The sequence below is a fragment of the Lactuca serriola genome, chromosome 3 (assembly GCF_051521515.1).
Source record: "Lactuca serriola cultivar US96UC23 chromosome 3, Lser_US96UC23_V15, whole genome shotgun sequence".
NCBI lineage: Eukaryota > Viridiplantae > Streptophyta > Magnoliopsida > Asterales > Asteraceae > Lactuca > Lactuca serriola.
The window spans coordinates 101434331-101453500 of record NC_136410.1 but is presented as its reverse complement, the minus strand read 5'-3'; the positions used below and the strand labels follow the sequence as shown (position 1 = coordinate 101453500).

At 35.1% G+C, this 19170-nt stretch overlaps 1 protein-coding gene across 1 annotated transcript; it reads right to left on the bottom strand.

Moving 5' to 3' along the window:
• Window positions 1-1861: 1861 nt before the first annotated feature.
• Window positions 1862-5606, bottom strand: LOC145092961 (ammonium transporter 2 member 3-like). Its single transcript, XM_079030970.1, has 3 exons — window positions 3039-5606; window positions 2668-2953; window positions 1862-2584 (listed from the first exon to the last, which is right to left on the bottom strand). Exons 1-3 carry the CDS (start codon window positions 3633-3635, stop codon window positions 2043-2045), a joined length of 1425 nt encoding a protein of 474 aa, XP_078887096.1. The 5' UTR covers window positions 3636-5606; the 3' UTR covers window positions 1862-2042.
• Window positions 5607-19170: the final 13564 nt, after the last annotated feature.

The following is a 19170-nucleotide window of genomic DNA, read 5'->3' as shown; positions in this document are numbered from 1 at the left end:
AATTCGAAAATGAAATCGTCAACGGGAGTGGGTTCTTCAACATGTCTCATGTCGGTTTCCTTTTTTAGCTAATTACAGTTTAGTCCTTCATGTTTGTTTGTTATGACAAACTAAGAAAAACGTGTAAAATACAATTATTTGAGTTGTCCTATTTTTTGTACATACTTAATCATTATATATGCAAAACGTATTTTAAAGTTATGTTATGTTGATTTAAAACAATAAAAAAGATTAGGTTTGTTAGTGAAAGACTTGTTCTATAAAATACAACAATTATCTTACACATTTGATACATACTATATTTTCTAAATGATTTATAATTTATGTAAAGTCTTTATTATGTTGATTGAAAAATAGTTTTGATATATAATTTATAACTGTTATAGGAAATAAAAGATTGTTTAGATAATTTGTATAATGTTGAATTAGGTGTGAAACTCATGGTTTGATTCAAAAGTAATAAAAATTAAAATGTAAACCTTTAATATCTTTAAAATAAATATTCAAAATAGAAAAAATAAAAATAAAAACATATTTATTGCAATTTACTATAACATTTATTACAATTAATACTTTACATATATAACATATGACTTTTTAATTTTTAAAATTAAAGAAAACCCAAAAATTGACATGTGGATATTATTTATTTTAAAAATACCACAAAATGACAAGTGTCAAAACTAATGAAAGATTGACATGTAGCAAAATGGATCTTCATTTATTAGAATATATTAATACTTACGTATCAAACGGCCTAAGTAAAACACTTTTTTTCATTATACAATGATTACATATGACCAAAGAATAACATAAATGAAATAATAAAAAATATAGTAATATTCAAAATAAATGAAACAAATTAATCAAAAAATATATTGCTACTATATTACACAGTAATATTCAAATGAAAGGGCAAACTACATCTCGTCTCAACAAATGACCAAATACTAATAATATTTTAAATCGGGACATAATGTTCAAATTATGTTTTCACCATTAATTTTTATAAGACCTTAATATTTTATTTTGCATTTATTTTTTACTTGAAACTAATATGTATTATACAAACTTAATATAAATATAAGCCTTGTTTATTTATAACAAAAAAATGTGTTTAAATAATATTCAAGGAATAAATACGTTGCTACCGTTCATGTGATATGTGGGTAAGTTTGTATTAGAATAAAATATAGTTATACTCTGTTAAATATCATTTCGTTTTATTTTTATAGTAATAAGCAAAAGCATTGTTTAGACTTTTTGGGCAAGAGGCACATCTTAGATACATTTATTAATATTGTTTAGATTTTTCTAAGAGCGACTAACTTGATATTTAAATTTAATAAAAATATTAAAATGTATAAAACTGCTCTAATTAATAAGGATATAGTTGAACAATTTGTAGATTATAGTCATTATACTGATCACTGATCATCAGTCGCAATCGCTGGGTGAAATCCATTGGGCTGGCTGCCCACCGAATACAGAAACCAAAAGTTGTGCTCCCCAATTTCAAATAAGACATGAGTTGACCGTGGCATTGTAATATAAAAAGGTTTTCGTAAACTATTTATTAAGTGTTGTAGTTGGATATGTATTTATAGATATGGATTGAGAATTTCTATAAAATATTAAAAACGATATTATAAATGTGTTTTCATATTAATATAATATAAAAATAACGTAGTTGAAGTGGCAATAATATTGTTTTTGCTTTCAAACAAGTATTCTCCCGTACAAACCCCTGTGAAACTTTTTTTTTTCTTTAATAGAGTCTTCCTAGAATTCTAGCTAAAAGCATATAGAAAGTTTCCATATATTAAAAACCGCAATTTTGTTTTGACTCGATGATTGGAGTTTCATTTATTAATGTGTGAATACAAATAACCCTAACAAACATGTTAACATACAATATCATAAGAAATAATACATCATCAAAGTAGCCTTTAGGGCACCATTGCATGTGTACACTGAAAAACCTTAAATTTCTTGTGAAAAACCTTAAATTTCTTGTGAAAAACCTTAAATTTCTAGTTTAATTATACCCGTCGAAAAAATGCAGGAAATTTAGGCGTAAGTGAACGTAACGGCGGATGCCTTTGACCATCTCCCCACAACGCATAAGCTTCTTCACCATGAATCGCATCATCTCCAATATCCAAATCATCTTCATGCATCTTCAAGTCAACTATTCGACTAACAAATATACATATAAGACTCGTTACAACAACGTTCCACGCAGCAATAAACAATGCTCCGAGGATCTGGTACCCCATTTGCTTGAATCCATCCTTCGCATAAACAACCTCATTAGCATTGACTATGCTGTATAACAACCCCGGACCTTGTTGCGACTCTGAATGCTCTGTTTTGTAGAACTTTCGTATAAGGTTCGGTTTAGCAAACATCCCCGAAGATAAACCTCCCAAAACACCCGCAACTGCATGCGTATGAAACACCCCTAAAGTATCATCAACACGTTGAAAAAATGCCGATTTTTTATGTAGAATCATCATGGTGTACCATGGCACTGATCCAGCTAACACTCCCATAAACATCGCTGCCCAAGTATCAACAACTCCTACATACATTTTATCGTTTTTAGTGTTATATAAACACTATCTGAATTTGGAAAAATAGGAGAGCTAGATCGATCCATCTAACCTGCAGCCGGAGTGATGCACACAAGACCAGTCATCATGCCTTGAACTGCGCCAATCACCGAGCTTTTGGAGTGGAAGATCAAGTCGAAGAACATCCAAACCAAGAGGCTGGTAGCGGTGCAAAGATGGGTGTTTAGAACCGCAAGGGCGGTGATTTCATTCGCCGCCAGTGGTGATCCGCCGTTGAATCCGCTCCAACCCATCCAAAGAAACCCAGCTCCGGCCATCATGTGGATTATGTTGTTCGGTGGAAAATGCTCCCTATCACTTGGATTCCGAGGCCCCACCTACAATATCACTTTATATATACATATATATATCTCATCAAGATGTTTGTTTTCAACTCTTTCGTACGCAAATATGAAAACTAACCCAATAAGCGGCAGTGAAACCAGCAACTCCAGATGACAAATGAATAACATAACCACCGGAGAAGTCAATAATATGTCGGGAAAGAAACCCTTTGTCCCAGATCGTGTAAGCACCTACGGTGTATGAGAAAGTGAGCCATAAAGGCACAAAAAGCATCCAAGCGTAGAAGTTCATCCGCCCTAACAATGAACCACCGAGTAATATAACAGTTATGGCTGCAAATGCAAACTGATAAAACACATAATCAGCTACCGGAATCATTTTATCGTATTGTTTTTCGAGTAGATACTTTTGGGTCACAGCGACATTAGGTTTGCCCATGATGCCTGTAAATTTGTCGCCAAAGGAGAGTTGGTGTGCCCACATGACCCAACATAATAAAACGGAAGCAAAGGCGTATAACGCCATGAAAGCTGAGTTCACCGCCCATTTTTTCTTCACCATGCTGCCGTAGAGGATCACTAGGCCGGGGACGCTTTGAAGACCCACCATGGCAGCCGCGGTGAGCTGCCATGCGTTGTCACCTTTGTTTAGCCACTCCGGCGAGGTCTCGTCTGGTAGGAGGCCTGAGGGGAAAGAATTGATGGGTTCGCCCATTGGTTTGAGATGAAAGTTTTAGTGGGAAATGAGGGAAGAGGGTTGGTTTGGTATATAAAGGAAAGTTGAGGAGATTGAGGTTGAGTCATTGGGATCATCTTTTTGTAGCATTGGTTGCATCTTTTGATTGATTGGTTATATGTTAGAATCTAGAAATAATTGGCAGCAAGATTCATCAAACAAGCCATTAGAAACAACAAATATATTGCGTCATTAGAATCCGTAATCTTTAAGAATTAAGATATTGTTTTGTTAGAGCATGCGGTATGGGCCAAAAACGAGAAGCAACAGGCTGATGTGGCATGCCTTAACGGCGTCATGATGGGGGAACACCGCCCCCAACTCGTTGAAGCTTATTATGGTGGATCTTGTGGTAACGAGGACGAGATAAAACAAGAATGATGATTGACTATCTCCTTCATCAATTAATCAAATAATTTTCTCTATTTTCTTTCTCTACCTCTTAACATGATATAACATCTAGAACACCATTTACCCATTGGTGTTATGGATGAGATGGCACCAATTTGGTGTAACATACCGTTGCCCACACCCAATGCTCTTAAGAATGGGTTTTGTACATCTTAACATCAAACAAGCGGTTTTTTTTTTCTTTCAGAAATAGTGTGTTTTTACTTTTTATTCTTTTTGAATAAATTATAGGAATGGTCCTTGTGTTATTGTGTTTTTATGCGTTTAGTCCCTAAGTCGGATTTACCACATGTGAAATCCTTAAATACCAAATTTGTTGAACCTAACGTCTATGTTTGACATAAAAAATTATTGTGCCCTTAATTTCTTTTATAATTAAATTTATGATTTATATATTTATTTTATAATTAAATTTATGATTTATATATTAAAAAATTAAAAAATAATAATAATTTAAAAAAAAAAAAAAACATTTTCTTTAACCTACATCCTCTTTTCAACTAACCTACATTGATTATGCCTCCAACCCACATCCATTCATCCCCCAACGACTGGTCTAGTCGGAATTGATTATTATCGGCAAACATGCAAAATGGTTGTTTCATTGCCTTGGATGTTTTCGATGAACCAAGAACACTCTCTTATCTCCCTTTCTCAACTTTAGTGAGCACACCACCATCAAGTTTCTCTCATCTCATTTCCCTCTTTCTCAAATCCGATAAACACCCTAGTCCCTGCAATATCAAAATGTCAGTCGCGGAGATCTAAGTCGATATAGGGAAGTCGGAACACTGTCGTTTTCCAATATGAAATCGAGCAGTGGTACTGGTGGTTTGTCTATGCCCTCAGCCCCCTCTTCTTCCCCTCTACTCTTCCACTATCACCCACCATCTGCATTATTGGCGCAACTTGTTTACGTTTGATGGCCACAACTTGTTTACATCTAGAGACCATAACAATCACCATAATCAAGTTCTTCTTTGACTTCTCCTTGCCATTATAACCTAGAAAAATCTCTATTGATTTCCAATTGTAGAAAAAAAAAACATCATCAACATCTTCAACCCGACACCATTAACCCTCTCTTCAATCTTACACGATGAATTAGATTAAAAAAATGATTTCAAACCAAAAAAACAAAACCAAAATACAAAAAAATGATTTCCAAGTTTTCCTCACTTATTCAGAAAAGAAAAAATGAAATCGGAAATCCACCAAGCTAATAATGTATTTTATGGACAATCGAAGAGAGCGAGCGAGAGAGAGAGAGAGAGAGAGAGAGAGAGAGAGAGAGAGATTCCAACCCCTAGTGCACTCGTGAGGTCCGACTTCGGTTCCGATTTCAATAAAAACAACAATCAATTATGTAGTGTTGACTTCAATTCCGATTGCAATAGAAGATTACAGAGCTTCGAACCTGTAAATCTTTGAAGTGATTGTAGAGAGAAGATAGATATAGTATGGAAAGACATCTTCGAATACTTCAACCCTGCAAATCTTTGAAGTTAAGCCCTAGGCCTACCAGTGGTTTTGAAGTTGAAGGGGTTGAATACATTGTAGTCTTGGAGATTAAAAGGGGTTAGAGATAATATACGGGGAGGGTGAGACATTAGGTGGTGGGACCATTTTATTTATTAAACATCAGGTGTTAGACTCCTGTATTACATGAGTTTATTTAAAAGTCATTTAACACTCTTTGCAATTGTTGCTTTTGATGGCATCGGTGAATGGTTAGAGAAAGTATGATTGAGATCGATTGAAGCACATTTTTTCTGTTATAATTTTTTTCTACTTTTTCGTTCAGTGTAAATAGGTTTTACATAGTTATGTTCCATTCTTATTTCATTGCTTTATTTAATATTCCTGTTGCTTTCATCAATACATATGGGTCTGTGAAATTACTAGATTTTGGGTTTGAGATTTTTACTATTTTTTTAATGAGGTACAGATTCGGTGGGTGATTTCACTGAAGCTATTGTCAAGTATGAATCGTATTTGAAAAAAAAATGGCATGGAAAGATGTATGTGAAAGGACTGTATAAAAAGGTATCATAATTTGATTTTTAAAGAATATATAGATCATCATCTCATCTATCTATTGTACATTTATAACTTTTTTTTTATGAAATTGTACCTATGATGGAGCTATAGCACAGATAAGATATTTAGAACATTCAGATGTATATGTACAATGGTAAACAACGGGATGGGTAATAGGATTTGTCCATGATTGTTATTCTAAGTTGGTACAGAAAGATATGCATGTTTTAAAACTTTCCCAGAATATAAAAAAAAAAAAAAAAAAAAAAAAAAAAAAAAAAAAAAAAAAAAAAACTGAAAAACTAAAAACTTTCAGATTTGATATTTGGACTTTGGGGGACTATAAGTCAATGAATATAAAACTAAAAATAGCAAATTTATTATCTAAAATCATGTACAAGCTCTAAACTACTTGTTGGAAAAAACCGCATGTCAATCGGAGTTGAAACGAATGAGATATGCATGTTTTAAACGTTTCACAAAAACCAGTTCCGGACCTAAAAGTGGTTCCGGTTCCTAACACCGGTTCCGGTTTTTAGACCCGGTTTACCCGGACCTGATGGACCCAAACCCGGATTACCCGGAACCCGGATAAAGCCAATTTTTAAACCCGAAATCGGAACCGGTTCTTTATATTCTGGTTCTAACGGTTCTGGTTCCGGTCCGATTCCAGTTTGATTTTCCTGTTCTAAATCTCATCCCTAACATGCGGTCTCTACTTGGGCAAAAGAAATGGACCCCCCTGCAATGAGAGGAGTGGAGTGGGCATGAGGAATAGGGATATTAGCACAAGTGTCGTCTTCATGGTCGACGACCAGCCGCTCAGGAGATCTCGGGATGGGCTCGGGGGCATGTGGAATGGAATTTGCAGAAGTATTCTTTGGTAGACACCACCGAGTTTGAGGGATGTCCTGTTGGAGCTAAAGGGAACTGAAGTCCCCAACAAGAACTCGGAAATGGGGCTCACCCTGCACCAACCATGTGAGACTACCATCACTTTCACTGGGGAAGAAAGACGAGGCTACAAGGACATTAGATGTGATGGTATTGGAGCCTTGTATGATTTTATAAAGATTCGGGCACTTGATCTCAAAAATCTCGGGACAAGTAAGGCGGGTGGAAAGATAAGTGATAATCCCGCAATAGTGAATAGGGTTGGAATCGCTTGTGGGGTCCTTGAGAAGTTTGGAAGCAAGAAAGGCGCCAAAATATGGTCTCTTCAAGTCGGTGAGCATGCACCAAAGAATTTCTAGCTCCATCTTACCGAGTCTACTAACGTCTTCTTGGGGGAAGAAAATATTAGCAATAATTCAGAGAGCCACCCTTAAGATTGGATGAATGATTTGGGATGCTTTGGCAGATCGAGCCTCATACACATCAAGTCCTATGATTTCCTTCCAAAAGGCTTTAGCTTGGGTATTGAAAGGGGTATTTTTCTATCGCATGTATCCGAATTTGGGACCATAAGTATTGTATGTAGAAATCCTAACAATCCCACTAAGATCGTTTAGACTCAGAAAAAATTGCAATTGCATGAGACGAAATGAGAGACTTTTGACATTGTCATTGAATTCCAAAGATTGTAAGAATTCAATGGTTGTGTTTTTATACGATTCCATTGGTGCCAAAGTGAGAAGACTCTCCCATGTGATATTGCTAAACAACCTAAAGACACTATCATAAACTCCTAGTTCTTGGAGAGTGGGAATATCTACAAACTGTTGTTGAGAGTATTCACGGTTCTTTAGGTGAAGGTAGCGGTCACGGTGCTCAAGAAAAATATGCACAAAGGTGGTGGAACCATATTTGGATTCCAATGGTTCCTTTGGCTTTGGATTCTTGTGTTTTGGCATGATGAAAAATCAAGTATATAACAGACAAGTGGTGACCAAAGACTAAAGCACAGCTAGACAAGCACGAATGAACAACTATATGAAGCAAAAGAACGGATTCACAATAATTATTGTAGAGTCTGTGTATTGTAAAAGTTGAAGTGGTTGTTTCCTTTTGGGTTTCGCATATAAGTTATTTTACTAAGTCACAGTTTTATGCGAAGTGTATTGTAATAGACTTAGTATATTTTTTGTACACTCAGGTTTCCTATAAATAGGGACTGAGGTTAGAAGTAGAGAGAACTTTTGAACTCGAGTATTCTTTCTGCTTAAAGCATTGTAATCGGTCTTCATCAATATAAGATCTGATTAATATTTACTCGTTGTGTTCTTACTTTTCAATCATTCAATCATAATTGCTTTCATAATCTCGATAACAATTCTCTTCAATTGGCATCAGAGCTGGATTCAAACTGCATCTATCTGATTTTTGTGTTAGAATCATTTGCTTTTTGAGTAGTAACTTTACTCAAAATTTTCTGCACATTTTGGTTTTGAAAATCACTTTTGATCTTCAGATTTGAATCGATTCTGCCTTTGAATTGTTTAGTCGAGTGATCGATTAGCAATTTGTTATCATTTCATTTGATCTATTCTCAAATTCATCAAGTTTTTCAAGATTTTTGAAATTCTCGTGTTCATCAATGGCGAACTTCAATATGAATACCATGACTTCCTTCTCTCACTTACTCGGTTCTTCAACCAAAATTCCGATGTTAATCCCTGAATACTATGATCAGTGGGCTGATAGGATGGAGGATTACTTAAATGGAATTGATGAAGAACTTTGGAATTGTATCAATGGAACAGTTCAAGCTCCTGCTAATGTTCAATCAATTGGACCATCTACTACTTCTGCTGAAGTTGCTGAACAACAAAACCGTATGAAGAAAAATGAAAAGAGATGCATGAGGGAACTAAGAGGTGCTCTACCTCCTGTGGTTTACAATTACATCCGTAGTTGTAAAACAGCCAAGGAGATCTGGATCACTCTGAAAGAGAAGTATCAAGGTAGCGAAAAGACGAAGATCAACTCTGTGAAGCAATGTCTTGTTGAACTGAAGGAATTCAGACAAAAGGATGTTGAAACTCTTGAAAGTTACTATGATCGTCTGAATGAGCTTGTGTATCGCTGCAATAGGTATGGAATCACTAGGTCTCTCATGGAGTTCAATTTAACATTCATCATGGGCCTTCGCAAGGAATTGCGAAGTGTGAGTATGATGATTAAGAATCAACAGAGTTTTGATACAACCAGCTTGAATGATCTCTACAATCAGCTAAAAATACATGAAAGTGAAGTTTCAGAAATGTATGATGAATCAAAACAAAGTATAGGAGGACCTTTGGCTCTTGTTTCAAAGGTATCAGAAGTCGAAATTAATGAAACAGATGGTTTAGACAATGAAGGTTTCCTAATGAACTCTGATGATGAAGCTGTGGCACTCTACTCAAACAACAGAGTTAAGAAATTTTTCAAAAAGCCTTTTAATCCAAAAGGAAAGGCAAATGATGCGAAGAGTGGAGTCGCAAAAGCTGGAGGAGAGGAGAAGAAGAAAATGGAAAAAGTTGATGAAAAGCAAAAAGATGCGAAGGAAGTGAAGAAACTGAAAGGTGATTCTGGAATCTATTGTCACTACTGCAATGGTGCAAATCACTTCGCAACTGATTGCATGTTGCGAAAGAAAGAGGAGAAGAAGAATAAAGTTAAAGATGAAGCTTACTATTCAGAAAAGATTGAAGAGTTGCGTGCAAAGACAAAAGGAATGTCACTAGTTGCGAACGGTGAGTCTGATGAGGAAGAGAGTGGAACATATCAGATATGGTCTTCAGGATCTGATGATGAAGAAATGAGGCATCCAACTCATGGAGCTATGTTCGCAAGCTTTGAAGAAAATTGCGAAGAGGATGTTTCAGGTCGGTGCTTCGTATCCAAATCAACAGACAAATCACCAATGACCACCAAGGTACGTGCTATTCTTGAATCTTTTAATATTCCTTTATCTGCTTATGATGCTGAAATTACTTCTTTTGATGATACTGTTGCTTATTTTGATTTTGTTATTGTGTCTGCTAGTAATGAAGCTCAAAATTTAAATATGCAACTAGTTGAGACACGAAGAGAGTTAGAAATAAAACGAAGCAGAGTAGACAAACTTGAACTGCAAATCAAAAATGTAAATTGTGATAGGGACAATTTTGGAAATGAAGTTAGGTTGTTGCTAGCACAAGGAAATATATACTGTAACTCTGCTAAGCGTTTGTATGCAAAATTAACTGCTTTACATCATTCATCTGACATTAGCAAAGAACAACATAGGAAACTTTTACCTTTTCTTGAATATGATCGTGAAAAAGTTGATGTTGTGTCTTATGATTGCGAAAACACAATTGCTCAATTTGACAAAATACCTGATGATAGATTCGCATATGGTATTGTAAAAATTGATGAATACTTGAATGCTGATGAGTTGGTTAGTATTGTCAATGAAAGTTTGACAAAGAATGAACAAGTGAAAATCTTAAAGAAAACCGACACCTCAACTCTTGATTCTCAACTCAATTATGCTGATGTCGATGACAATTTAGATAATGTGAGTGAAATCACTGAGATTGAAGAGGAAGAAGAGGTTGATTGTTCTCAATTATCAATCATTAATATCACATCTAAGATCAAAGGTAAAGAAATTTTAGTTGATTCGATAGTCAAAGATGACATTGAAAAACCCTCTACTTCGCAACATTGTAATTTTGATAATGTGGAAGTTGAAAGCTGAAAATCTGATGACACTAATGAAAACAAAGAAGATATGAAGGATTCACATGAAATACCTCCACGAGTTGTGGTTGATCAAGTGTTTGGAGATACAAAAGAATTCGACAAAATTCTAAGTGACAAAGGTGCACATTAGTTGGAAACTAACACCGTGGTTTATCCAAATTTTATATGCACTGATAACACCATTTTTCCAAATCAAATTTTTGTCACTACTGGGAATACTGAGAAAATTAACCCTGAATTCAACAAAATGGTTGAAAAAGATAATCAAAGGTCAACTACTGAAGGTTTCTTCGCAAATCAAAACACAGTAGAAAACAATTTAACTCAAAATTCTTATGTTTTTCAAAGACAAAAATCATCACAAAAATGGGTGGTTAAATGTGAAAAAGCAAACAAAGTTTTTGAAAAAGTTGAAAAACCAAAGGTTGAAGTGAAATTAAATTCTTATGAATTCAAATTGATGGTTGGGAATTATTCAACAGAAAATAATGTTTCAAAAAGAGAAGCAAGAAAAGCAATATTTTGGCAAGTTGTGTCCAATGATAAATCAAAAGTTGAAAAAGGACAAATATCAAAGTCAAAATCATCAAAATTTCAAAGCATAAATAAACAAAAGGATACAAGTTTTCATAAACCAATCAATTTTGTTGACAAAATTCCAATGAAAATTAATGATAAACTTGTTCGCAGATATGAAAACAATCAAAAATCTGATACTTCGCAAAAATTTGTGAAAAATCAAAAGTTTCATAAAGTTGGCAAATTCACAAATGATTCATCATCTTTGAATGTCACAACTCAAACAAAAATGAAGTTTTCTCCTAAACAACCAAAATTTCCAAATCCTTCAGTCTTAAAATCGACCAAAGTTTCGTATACAAAAGGAAAATCTGATGTAGGTATGATTAATCATTGGCTTGAAGGGAAAGGAAGACAATATCAAAATGGGAAGTTTTCAAAGCAAAAAATAAAGAATGCATTTGACAAGTTCGCAAATAACTCTTCCACTGGTAGTTCATCATCTTATAATTCGCAAGTTCCGGTACAAAAATGGAAACCAGTTATCAAAGTTGCGAATGTTGTGAAAGATGAGATGAAACTCAATGAAAATCCAAAATTGTTGAACAACTATATTTCAATATCTCGATCTGATGATGTTGATATAATTGATAGTGTCACAGACAAAGTGAAAACATGGTTTTTAAATTCAAAGCATTTGTTCAAAACTACTAATGGAGGACCCAATAAGTCTTGGGTTCCTAAAAATTTTCAATTAATGCAGGTGATGTGTGACGAGCAATATGATACGAAATGGTATATTGATAGTGGTTGCTCTCGTCACATGACTGGAAGAAAGGAAAACTTGCGAGATTATCGAAGCTTAGAAAAGGCTGGAGTAGTCAAATTTGGGAATAATCACAAGTGTCAAGTGAAGGGTGATGGAAAAGTCACAAATGGACAATTCACAGTTAACAGGGTTGCTTATGTTGAAGGTCTTCAACATAACTTGATTAGTGTTTCACAACTTGTTGTGGGTACTGGAAATCAAGTTATGTTTAATGAAGAAGGAAGTATCATTTCAATTGCGAAGACAAATGAAGTACTTCTCAAATCCAAAAGATATGGTGATATGTTTACAATGGACATCAAACCAATCGTGGGCAAACATGCTGTGTGTTTACTATCAAAGGCATCTAATGATGTCAGCTGGCTTTGGCATAGAAGATTGTCACATTTGAATTTTCGCAATATTAACAAACTTGTCACTGAAGATTTAGTTCGAGGTTTACCTATACTAAAATTTGACAATGATACTCTGTGTGCAGCTTGCGAACAAGGAAAACAACATAGAAAAGGTCATCCGATTGTGATAGATTCAAAAATCGTAGAACCATTGGAACTTCTTCACATTGACTTATGTGGACCGTCGACTGTTGCTACAATCAATAAAAAGCGGTACATTTTAGTTATTGTTGATGATTTTTCTCGATTCACATGGGTATTTTTTCTCAGGTTAAAATCAGAAGTTGCTCACACGATGATTGATTTTATCAAAAAGATTGAGATTAGCCTTAAAAAGAATGTTCGCAGAGTTAAAAGTGATAATGGTTCTGAGTTTAAAAATCAAACACTGGACTCTTTTCTCACAGACAAAGGCATTTCACATAATTTCTCTTCACCATATACTCCACAACAGAATGGTGTTGTTGAAAGAAGAAATAGGTCTTTATGCGAAGCAGCCAGAACCATGTTGACATATGCAAACTTACCTCAATATCTTTGGGCTGAAGCAGTATCTACTACTTGTTTTACTCAGAATCGATCATTCATTCATCGCAGATTCAATGTCACTCCATATGAAATACTCAACAATCGAAAACCTAATATCAAATTTTTTCATGTTTTTGGTTGTAGGTCTTTTATAATGAATCTAAAAGATAATCTGACCAAGTTCCAAGCTAAAGCTGATGAAGGAATATTCTTAGGATATTGGCAAAATTCAGTTGCATACAGGGTGTTAAACAAGCGAACAAGAAAAGTTGAAGAAACTTTCAACTTAACTTTCGATGATTACTATCTTAAACAAACGGATAGTAAATTTGAAAATAAATCAATTCTTGTTGATTCAGATACTCAAATTGATAATTATGAAATAAATGATTTTGATTATGACTTAATTTTTGGAATTCCTGACAGGGCAATTAATCTGGAAACTAATGCTCCTGATAATCAAACATCAGAATCCTCAAAACATACTGATGATTCAACAATCACTACAAGTTCAAATCTTGCGAAAGTGTGCCTGAAGTTCGTATGGAGGGGGAGCATACGATTAACAATGAACACAGACAACAAACTTTCGAGGGGGAGAATGAAAATATGAATCATCAAGTTGAGGGGGAGCATTCGCAAACTCAACAAAATCATCAAGTTGAGGGGGAGCATTCGCAAATTCAACAGGATCATCATTTTGAGGGGGAGCATCAAGATGAACATCATGTTGAGGGGGAGCATGATGAAACAGAGACAATTAATCTTGATGAAAATGATGAGTTTCATGAATTAAATGATAATTTTTCTGTTGCAGGATCTGAAAATGAAGATATGTATGAAGATGCACCATTGGAATTTAATCCTGATTTTCCACCACTTGAGAAATGGACAAGAAATCATCCCATAGAACAGGTAATCGGGAATCCACAAGATGGTGTGTTGACAAGAGCTCAAATTCGTGCGAAAAATGAGACTCGAAGCAGTTCGCATATTTTTAGCTTATGCAGCTCACAAAGACTTTGATGTTTTTCACATGGATTTTAAATGCGCATTCTTAAATGGAGAACTTGAAGAAACAGTGTATGTTGAACAACCACCGGGATTTATAAATGCAGAACATCCGGATCATGTCTACATTCTAGACAAAGCAGTTTATGGGTTAAAATAAGCACCAAGAGCCTGGTATGCAACACTTACAAATTTCTTGAAACAATCTAAATTTAAACAAGGATCAGTTGACCCCACATTATTTCGCAAGAAAGTTGGGAATCATATCATGCTTGTTCAAATTTATGTTGATGATATTATTTTTGGATCAACTGACCCAGCATTATCAATTGAATTTGAAAATCTAATGAAAAGTCAATTTGAAATGAGTATGATGAGAAAAATCAATAATTTTCTTGGTTTGAATATAAGACAGAACAGGGATGGAATTTTAATCAATCAATAAAAATACACAAAGAACTTGCTTGAAAAGTTTGGAATGACCAACAGCACGAAGCTGAGAGTACCAATGGCAGTGGGAACAAGACTAACTCCTTCGTTAGATGCTACTGCTGTTGACTTAACACTTTATCGAAGCATGATAGGGTCTTTATTGTACTTAACTACAAGTAGACCTGATATTATGTTTTCGGTATGTAATTATGCTAGATATCAAGCTAATCCCAGAGAACCTCATTGACTGCAGTGAAAAATATTTTTCGCTATCTTAAGGGGACAGTTTCGTTAGGACTTTGGTATCCTTCGAAATCGGGATTCTTCATTCAAGCTTTTTCAGACTCTGATCTAGGAGGATGTACTTTGGTTAGGAAAAGTACAAGTGGTGGTTGTCAACTATTGGATGGGAAGTTGGTGAGTTGGCAATCAAAGAAGCAAACTTGTGTTGCTATATCAACTGCTGAGGCTGAATATATTTCAGCTGCTGCTTGCACTTCGCAAATTATCTGGATTCAGAGTCAACTTCGTGACTATGCGATAAACATGAAAAAGAATCCCTTGTATTGTGATTCACAAAGTGCAATTTGCATTTGTCATAATCCAGTACAACATTCAAAGGCAAAACACATTGATCTTCGATATCATTTTATCAAAGATCATGTTGAAGATGGGAATATTGAAATTCATTTTGTTAAAACCACTGAACAACTTGCTGATATTTTTACTAAACCTCTTGATGAAAAATCATTTGTAAGAATTTTAGCAGGTTTAGGGATGATTGATGTGAATTCAGTTTCAAAATATCAAGAATGAAAGGTCCATTCAGCAGTTATGAGTCAGAATCGTTCAGAAGTTACTGTTCATTCAGAGGCTTCGCATGGCTTCACATCCACATTTCTTCGCATTCGCACACATAATAACTAAGGTAAGTTTAACGTTTATTTTGTGTTTTAAAATTCTTTTAAGAAAAACTTGAAAAATCAAAAATATTTTCTTTTGTTTTGTTTTTATTTTCGAAAAAAAAAACTTGAAAAATCAAAAATATTTTCTTTTGATTCATTTTCATTTTCGAAAAATCAAAAATCCAAAAAGATTTTATTTTGTTATGTTTTTATTTGCGAAAAACTTGAAAAATCAAAAATATTTTTTTTGTTTTGTTTTTATTTTCGAAAAAAAAACTTGAAAAATCAAAAATATTTTCTTTTGTTTTGTTCTTATTTTCGAAAAATTCAAAAATCACAAAAATATTTTTTTTGTTACCCTTGTTCTTCAAGTATTGTGTGTTTTGAGTTTAGTCAAGAGCTTAATGCGAAGAGGTCATACTTATATGTTTCTATGGGAAGGTATCAATTCTTTCAAATTTGTACTAGTTAGGATGTCCCTAGAAGCATGCGGCAGCATGTTGACTCAAGCCTCGTATGACTCTATGTGTGAGAAATGAAAGTCTTAATGAAATCATCTCATGAAAATTTCTTCCCAAAAAGGCTTGTATTCGCATTAGTCAAAAGAGCTACCTTACTCTTCTCATATGAGTTAAGAGTTTTCTATTTGGTCCACACATAACAGAGGTACATTTGATCTAATAACCAATCTTTTTCATCACAAAATTCTTAACACAAATGACACACAAAGACGTATGTCCGAGAGGTCTCTGATCAAACCCATCGAGACCTAGATATACAAACATTCTGTGTTAATGATCTGACATCATGAGTCCGTGATGAAGGTGAAACCCAAACATCTTTTCACTTAAAGAATTGACGGGGAACATTGTTCCAGATATTAACGAAACTTTTGTTTCAGTACCAAAATTTCGAAACTCCAAATCATATTCAATTCGCATGTGTGGTCTTGATCAAACATTCGCAACCCACGATGTTTGTTACCCAACAAGATCCAGTACAACAATTTTTATGAATATGATTTCTATGTGAGTTTCATTCGCAAATCCTAGTCATGATAAATATTTTCAAAAGCCAACATGTCACTGACTACACTGGTCATACAAGTAATTTCAGTTACAATTTCTCACCTTATGTTAAGGTTGATATGTAATGAAATTTGAAACCAACCCAAAAATATCTTTCAAAAGAAGCCCTTTGATACTTATCAAAAAGTATTCGATTGTAATTCACGGGAACATACACAAGCTGTTGATCTTCTCTCTTGATGATTAACGAAGCAACCTTTTCCTGGGGTTTAACTGCCTTCGTGTCAAATTGATTTTTTTTTGACATCATAGAATTCCAAATTTTTTTTGTTGTTTCTTATCTTATTTCTTTGGAACACTGCACTCACGAAATCCTTGAGGTTCTGAGTAATACCAACTCAGGCCGATGATTTCGCAAGTTTTGCATATGACTTCGCTTCTCATCCCAAAAGTGAAAGAGCCTTGCCTCCATGCGAAGGGTTCTAACGGTTCCAATTCTATAACGGGAAAATTGACAGGCTGTGTACTCGAGATGGTTGGTATTCTGTCCGGTTTTCTACGAGATGTGACCGCTACTTTTTGCAGCATGGCTACCTTTTTGCTGTCATGGTCTAATTATCAAGGTGCCACATCGGATAACATTAAATGCATCCCGCTTTTATTTCAAATCGATTAGGGTTACCTATAAAAGGGGGTTCAAGATCATTGTATACGGTAACACGAACAAACATACTCACTCCTAAATTTCTTCATCTTCTTCTGAAGAAGCGAAAGTTGATCATTCGCAACGAGTCTTCTGATGAAGAGGTAGTTCCAGAGACTCCACCTATTTCTACACCGGTAACTGTTTCTATTCCACTCGTTTCAATAACACCTACTTCGCAAATTTCTACCACAAACCCACTATCCATTCCACTTGAAATAGTCACTACCAAATCAGTTTCTGAGGAGGTACCTATTTTTGATACGGTTGTCAACGTATCTGATACGGGGGCACCTATCACAAGTGTTGCAACCACTTTGCCCATTAGCCTACCTGCTACATTACCTATTTCATCTGTGACAGTCTCTACTTCATTACCACCGGTTTCACTTCCAACTCCTACACTTTCTATCTCATCCATTTTTGACCATCCTCTACAACATCCATTCACAACCTTATTTCCATCACAATCACCTGAAACTCCTCAACCTTCGCAACCCATGTCCGATGATGAAACTGAAGGAGGAGGTTTTGGAGGAATATTTGAGGATTTACATTTTGATTCAGAGGAGGAGGAGATACCTGATCATATGCTTATGACAGGAAAGCAGTTCAAAATCCTGAATCAAAAGTTGAATGCCATTATCCAGTCGCAAGCTGATTCTGGTACAACGTCATCTATATCAGGATTGGAGGTTGAAGCTATGATCAAAGCTGTTGAAAAGAGAATACTTGATAAAGTTGATCATTCAGATAAGAATAATGAGCTTCGCATTCAAGCTAAAGCGAGTTCATTTAATGGTGTTGTTAAGGAATTGAAGACTGTTGCAAAAGAACGTCACGTTCTTTTTGTATAGGATGTAAAGAAGGTTAAGGAGGATGTCAACTTTAAAGTTGAGGAATTAAAGAAAGAACTTGAGAAGGAGCTTCAAGATATTACTTCTCAAAATTTGGAAGTACAGAAGAGGGTTGATGTGATTGCAATAGCCTTGAACAAAGTTATCAATGATTTTCCATCTCCTGCTCCTATTCTTGAAGCCAATCAGAAAGAAAACAAGGAGAAACTTGATCAGTTGATTTAGTTGATAACTAGGTTGAAAACTTTGGTTTCGCAACCTACATCTCATACCATTCTCACTCATGAATTCTTGTCTCTCAAAGTCAATACTTTGGAACAATCAATTCAGAAGGCACTTGCTCCTATTGCGAACTTTACCTCTTTACTACCGAAGAATGCCCCACCTGCTTTCACAGGGGTGCAAGGGGGAGAGAAGAATACAAGTAAAGAGGATGATGTGAAGACTGTGGGGAAAGTGATATCCACTCAGCTCAAAACTACTCTTCCAATATTCACTATGCCGATTTCCTCAACAATAATGACCACAAGACCAATAGCCAAAGGAATATCTATTGGGTCAAAAGAAGGAAGTTCTAGTGCGAAACCTCCAACTGATGATGTGGGAAAAGGGAAAGGGATTACGTATGAAAAGTCGAAGGAGGAGAAGAAAGCTGAAGCAGAGGCTGAATTGGAAAGACTGAGGCAAGTTCAGAGCATAATGAGGCAAAGGGCAAGTGATCCTCCCACAATGAATAAAGGAGATCCTGCGAAGCTTTATTCTTATGAAACTATAGAGTCGAAAGTGGTGGGGAGAGAGATGTACGAATTTGAGAAAAAGCCTAAGAGGAGCTATGACATTACGAATTCGGACAAATGCCAGTTGGATTTTCCGATTAATGAAATGCTATTCATAACAACTCGGTACAAGATAAGTGAGAAGTTTAAAAAGGTGTTGACGATTAAGAAGGATTCGATGTTTGAAGACATGCTTCAGAACTTTCGATACTTTGTCATTCGAGCTGATAACAAACAATATAGCTGACTTCCCTCTGATGAATTGCAATGATCTTATCTAAGTGGCTCTTATTTTGAAACATATGGAAGACCACAAGCTCAAAGGATCTGAAACTGAAGTGTTTAGAATCGGTTTCGCACATGTCAAGACTTTTATTGATAACTACTTTGACTGTTTGGCATTAAC